Below are 6,014 nucleotides of genomic sequence, written 5' to 3'. Positions count from 1 at the left end.
GGTCCTGAACCCTCTTGTCCCTGGCCTGGCCTGCCGGCCACAGGGTGAGGTCCCCCTTCTGCGGCAGACGGCCACTCTCCCACATCTATACCAGGCTACCTCCTCCGCCCTCTGCCATCCTTCCTCGCTCCCCCCCCCCTCCCCACTCGGGCTCTGATTGGCCGAGTCCCGGGCCCTCCCCGCTCCTCCACTCCCACCCCGGGTGAAAACTGCGGGCGCCGGCAGGGTGCTGCAACTGGAGGCGGCGGTGCGTCCGGGGGAGGCTGCAGCAGCAGAGGACGGGAGCCCAGGTGGGAGCAGGAGCCAGGGCGGCGCCCGGGGCGCTGGGAGAGGCCCTCCCGACCAGAGGCTTCGGGAAAAGGTTCGGGGGCGCCCCGGCAGGGAGCTCCGCGGTGCTCGGGGAGGGGTCGGCTTCCCAGGCAGCGGAGAGCGGGACGCAACTGCTTGCTGCAGGCCAGGGGCCGGGCCGCACCCCGCCCTCTGCGGTAGGAGCTCCCGGGCTCTCACCCGCTGAAGGGACGGCTGTCTGGGGCTGGGACGCAGGAGGAGAACCTGGAGGAAGGGCGCCAAGGACAGCCAGCCTTGGGTTCTGCTCTCCACACAGACGTCCCCAAACCGAGCTCGCCAAGGGGTGGGGTGGGGGCGGTGAAATTGCGGCGAGAGGACGGATGACCGCCGGCTGGAGGAAATCTCTGCCCTGCGACCTCGCGGAGGGCTGGGTGCGCGGAGGGCTGGGTGCGGGGCGTCAAAGGACCGGGGAACCGCAGTGCTGCGGGCGGGGACTGGAAGGCGGGCGGACGGGGGGGGGGGGGGGGGGAACTGAGAAAGGGTGAGAGGGGGAAGGGGGGGACCTCAATTGGGAGAGGAGCCGAGTGAAATTCAGAAACGGAATGAGGATGGGGCTAGTCAAACGGCGGCTGGAGAGGGTGGGAGCGCAGAACTTCTCTGGGCTCTGGACTGCAGGGACACAGAGCAGGGGAAATGAAAACATCTGTGCCTCCCCTACCGCTCGGTAACCACCCCCCTCTGGCTCTCCAGCCCTCCTCCAGCCCCAGCTCCATTTCTTCCCCGCTCTAGCCCTCTAGCCGAGGCTTCCCCTTTCCCTCCTAGATCTCAAGCTCACACCCCTCCTCCATAACTCAAATGTCTGAGTCAAAGCCAGATGCCGACCCCCTTTCTTCCCCAACGGCACCTCTCAGTTACAAGTCCGAAGGGGTACGGACTGCAGGTTCAGGCTTCGCAGGACCTCAGCCTCCCCCAGCCTCAGGGCTGAGCGCCAGGGACCCTGGGATTCGACTGGCGGTGCACCTGGGCACAGGCACCAGGGCAGTCGTACCCCCCCCCCCCATCCCCCGGCGCAGGCCACTCCCGTGGCCTCTCCCCGGTGAGCCCTGATGCGGACAGGCCAAGCTATCGGCGTGTGGACGCCGGGATATTGGTCCAGAGTAGGCTTCGGAAAAAGACAAGGCACAGAGCCCAGGCAGGGAGTCTACTGTAGCAGGGCTCAAGAGACATGCCCAGAGGGCTGGACATTTTGGAAACATCCTGCAATCAGAGAACATATGCAATCAGAGAGCACAGTCACTTTCCCTCACAGACATTCGGGAACACCGTTAGCTGTGTGCCAGGGACAGTCCTATCTGGAAGCACGTTAGCCACACAGTCCTTTGAGAGGAAGGAAATTAATGTTTGTGGGTCACTTACAATGGAGCAGTCCTCAGTGCCAGAGGTTTATCATTTTTCCTAAACCCATCACCACGCCGTAGGTATCTAAAGCTGATTCTTTCATTCGTTCGGTATCTTTTGAGCATCTGTTATATGCCAGGAACTGTTTGGGCACTGGGGATTTTCTCCTGAACAAGAAACAGAAAGCCCCTGAATGGGGAGTTTTTGTGGAATGGGTAGAGTGTTAGTGCCGCAAAATAAAAAGAGTTCTGGGGGTTGCACCACATTGCGAGTGAACTTAACACTGCTGAACTGGACACTTAAAAATGATTAAGGTGGTAAATGTTGTGATACGTCTACTTTGCCTTCCCGAAGGGAAAAGGAGACGGTAAAAGTCACTCACTCAAAGAGTTCAGCAGACACACACCATTATAGGGTGTGTCCACCCTCCCCCTTGCTTTCCTGGAGGGGGGAAAGCACCTAGTGGCAGTGTCACATTCACTAGTAAGTGGGAGGGGACAACCATGGAGAGCAGCTTCCATGGCTGCCGGGGCCATCATGGCAGAGGCCCTCCAGCCCGAGCAGCAAGTGTGGGCACACCTACCCCACCTCTTGGCTGATACCCATCCTATCCCACCCCCAGATCGAGGACTGAGCTCTCTGCACCATGAACCCCACCATCGGCATTGCTGTTCTGCTGACAGGTACTGGGCAAGGGGCAGGTACTGGGCAAGGGATTGGGATTCAAAGCACGCTGGCTTCCTTCCCTTCAGAGGAGCGAGCTTCTTCCTGCCAACCTCAGAGGGAGGAGGTGACAAAGGGAGAGAGGGCTCTTTTTCATCCCTAAATCAGCTGAGCAGCCTAGCTGATCTTCTGCCTGCTTGAGGTGGCTTTTGGAAAAGCAGTCTACTGAGTCTGCCCCACACTGAGGTGGAATCTCCAAATGGAAACCAGGAACCTACATCAGCTCCCCAAGATCTCCTGCCCCTGGAACACCCAGGACTAAAGATGATGAGGGAGGGGGGCTGAGTCTGCAACGGGGAGGTTGAACTGGCCCTCGGGGACCTCTGGGGTGGGGAAGGGTGCCCAAAGAACAGACCCTTGTGCCCTCCCTGGCCAGGCCATTCTCTACCGTTAATGTGGGTGGGAGGCCCCCGGCTCTGCAGGGCCCCCCAACTTGGATGTGGGCACTGCCGGTGCCAGTCTTGCAGGTAGCCCGTGGGCAGAAGGTGACCAGCCTGACAGCCTGCCTGGTGGACCAGAGCCTCCGTCTGGACTGCCGCCACGAGAACTCCACCACCTCCCCCATCCAGTATGAGTTCAGCATAACCCGTGAGAAGAAGAAGCACGTGATCTTTGGCACTATGGGGGTGCCTGAGCACTCATACCGCTCCCGAACCAACTTCACCAGCAAGTACAACATCAAGGTCCTCTACTTATCCGGCTTCACCACCAAGGACGAGGGGATGTACACATGTGAACTCCAGCTCTCTGGCCAGTCTACCACCAGCTCCAGCAAGAATGTCTCTGTGCTCAGAGGTGAGGCGAGCTCCCAACAAGTCCAAGTGAGCTGGGAGAGGGAGGCTAGGGAGGAAAGGGTTGGCTAGGACAGCAAGGCAGTCCCCCTTGACTGGGCCGAAGAGGAGAGGGGCCCCAGAAACCTCTCTCCCCCTTCCCCCAACTGCTGCCTGGTGCCCTGGGGAACCACTGCCCTCTGTGTGAATAGGGAGAAAGGCTGAGGGAACGGTGAGACAGGCAGAGTGGTGAAGCGGACACTTCCACCGTGACTGGGCAAATCACTTGGCCTCCCCAGCCCTCCTCTTCCCCACCTAGAAAACACCCATAGTTTTCTTTTGATGATGCTTAATAAAGATCTGATATGATGTTTGTTCAAGAGCTCAGGAACCTGCAAATGGGAAAGACAGGTGGTTCTAGTCGAGCAGACAGGCCCTGGTTCCGGCTAAGACATCCTGACACCAGCCTCCCCAAGGGAACGTGCCCTTCTCAGGGCCTGTGCCTGCCTGAATCCTGGTGCCTCTTCTTTCCTGCCCTACCCCTCCTCCCTCTTCTCTCCCCACAGACAAACTGGTCAAGTGTGAGGGCATAAGCCTGCTGGCCCAGAACACCTCGTGGCTATTGCTGCTTCTGCTCTCCCTGCCTCTCCTCCAGGCCATGGACTTCATCTCCCTGTGACTGGCTGGGCAGGAAGCCACAAGGCCCAGTCCAGAGACCCTACTTCTCGGAGTTGGCTGACCCCCTACCCTCAATCCCTCACACACCTTGGGGAGAAATGGGGACCCTACCCCTCACAAGGAATCCCAGTGCCGCATGCCATCGTCTACCCATTCCCCAGCCCCACTGCCGCTCACACCCTCTCCGCACGCCACTGGCTGTCTTTTTTTTTTTTTTTTTTTTTTTTAACTCTTTGTTCCAGAGTTGCTTCTGTCTGGTTTATCCTTCCTTTTCTTTAGGAGTTTGTGAAAAGGGAAGCCAGGGTTGGGAATGTGATGGAGAGTGAGGGCATGGGAGGGGTAGAAGGATGGAGGGATGCCAGTCCCTGGGGGGGGGGGGGGGATCATCCTTGCCCACCAGGACCAGAGGCCCAGGAGAGACCTGGATGAGGAGGAGGATGGGAATGCATCTGGGCCTAGCACATCCCCCAGCAGGCAGGGATGGTGCCTGAAGAGCCCGGATGCGAGGGCACCACCAAGCATCTGGGGCCCCTCACAAGAGGAGAGAAGGAACATCTCCAGGAGCAGCCTCTGCCACATACGGGAAGCAGTTCCACATAGGGAACTGCCGAAGTTCCCTAGGGGCCTCAGGCCTGGTGTGGCCCCGTGAAAAAGCAGATTCTGCCTGGGAGCAATCTACTGGCGGGTTGGAGAGGGGGTGGAAGAGAGGGTCCATCAGCCCTCTCTGCCTGATGAAACTAAAACTGAGAGCCTGCTGTCCCTCACCACCTCAAGCAGCCGTTGAGAGGGTGGCAGAGGACAAGCCTCCTCCCAGCCTGGCCCAAGCTCCTAAGAGCTTCCAGAACTCTGGCCCGCAGGCAGTAAGTCAGGCCAGGTAGAGTCCCAGAGCGGAGCAGACTTTGGCCCGCGTTTGGGAGGCTCTTCCTTCCCTCCCCCGACAGCGCCAGCCCCTTCTGGCCGGTGGCCAAGCCTTGAGACGGCCCTCTGCCCCACAGGCCTGTCCTCTCGGGGACCTGGGGGGCAAGGGCGTCTGAGGCAGCCCATGGAGTGAGACCCGTGAGCGGGACATGCCTCGAGAGATGGCTTTTCCCAACACCCAGCTCCCCAGCCGGCAGCTGTGCCCCGTCCTGTGACTGTGTGTAGTGCCACCACAGCTTATGGTATCTCATTGAGGAAAAAGAAAAGTGTACAATAAAACCAAGCCTCTGGAATCTGTCTTCTAGCCTTTCTCTGCTTTGCTCCCTCCATCTCTCCCCAGGCCCGCTCCCCTAAGAGTCAATGAGTAGATGTGAACATCAGTGGCCATCCTCGTGCTGGGAGCGACAACAGGATCACGAGGTGGTTCCGGGTTCCCCCAGAGAGCCTTCCCGGCTTTGCCCCCGGGAAATTTGGGGGAAGGCGGGAAATTTGGGGGAAGGCGGTGGTGACCACCCAGGGGCTTATTCGTTTCGTATTCCCCACGGTGGAGGCTGATTCTAAGCCTTTACTTAAAGGCCCGGGATCTAAATTCATGCCCCCGGCTCCCACTCTTCCTGACACCTCCCGTCGACGCCTGTGCCTTGCCAGTGGCCCCTGCAGTGACCGTGCCAAAAGGTGGCAAGAGAAGCCTGCGAGTTGGGAGAGGGATCCGCCTGTGTATCACCGACCATGAGGCCCACATCACTCAGCATGGTGCAGCCAGCCTGGGGTCTCCAGAGGACGCCAGTGGACACAGGCGCCTCTTGTTCAGTCCTGCTGGGAGCTTTGAGCGCCACGCCAAGAAAATAAAAAGAGCCTTTGTGGGGGAAGGGAGTTTGTATGCCACCCGTGGGGTGGTAAGAGTTAAAATTGGAAGGGCTTTCTGGAAGGAACTGAGGAGCCAGGTGTGAAGCCTCAACTGTGACAACACCGCAAGCCCCCGGCACCTGTGTAAAGCCTCCTATGTGACGTTTGTCACACTCCGGAGCAGCTCCCCTGGAGTTTAGCAGCCACACTACGCAGAGGGTCCTGGGGAGATGGTGCTGCCCCCTGCAGCCACGCTTGGGGGAGGAGAGCCTGAGACCTGCAGTGAGTGGGTGAGGCTAGCTTAAGAAGCCACAGAGGCCATCAGAGAACCAGGGGCTCTAGGAAGGCAGGAAAAGAGAAGAGAGGAACAGGCAGGCCCAAAAGGGAACCCTA

The 6,014-nt window shown here is 59.4% G+C and overlaps 1 protein-coding gene across 2 annotated transcripts; it reads left to right on the top strand.

The window, feature by feature from the left end:
- The first annotated feature begins 218 nt into the window (after positions 1–218).
- Positions 219–5,073, top strand: THY1 (Thy-1 cell surface antigen). Of its 2 annotated transcripts, none has more exons than XM_030333479.1 (4): positions 219–290; positions 2,309–2,369; positions 2,869–3,204; positions 3,746–5,073. In XM_030333479.1, the coding sequence occupies exons 2-4, from the start codon at positions 2,333–2,335 to the stop codon at positions 3,856–3,858; spliced, it is 486 nt and encodes a 161-aa protein (XP_030189339.1). In that variant the 5' UTR covers positions 219–290; positions 2,309–2,332; the 3' UTR covers positions 3,859–5,073. The 2 variants fall into 2 exon arrangements, with proteins under 2 accessions (XP_030189339.1, XP_030189340.1); XM_030333480.1 differs by lacking the exon at positions 219–290 and adding an exon at positions 297–361.
- Positions 5,074–6,014: the final 941 nt, after the last annotated feature.

The sequence above is a fragment of the Lynx canadensis genome, chromosome D1 (genome assembly GCF_007474595.2).
Source record: "Lynx canadensis isolate LIC74 chromosome D1, mLynCan4.pri.v2, whole genome shotgun sequence".
NCBI lineage: Eukaryota > Metazoa > Chordata > Mammalia > Carnivora > Felidae > Lynx > Lynx canadensis.
This window is presented reverse-complemented; position numbering and strand designations above follow the sequence as displayed.

Bases quoted from the DNA above. Each gene is read 5' to 3' on its own strand.
- THY1 (XM_030333479.1), top strand. From the start codon at position 2,333: ATGAACCCCACCATCGGCATTGCTGTTCTGCTGACAG. The intron at 2,370-2,868 runs GTACTGGGCAAG...TGCCGGTGCCAG, and splicing joins CATTGCTGTTCTGCTGACAG to TCTTGCAGGTAGCCCGTGGG. The intron at 3,205-3,745 runs GTGAGGCGAGCT...CTCTCCCCACAG, and splicing joins GAATGTCTCTGTGCTCAGAG to ACAAACTGGTCAAGTGTGAG.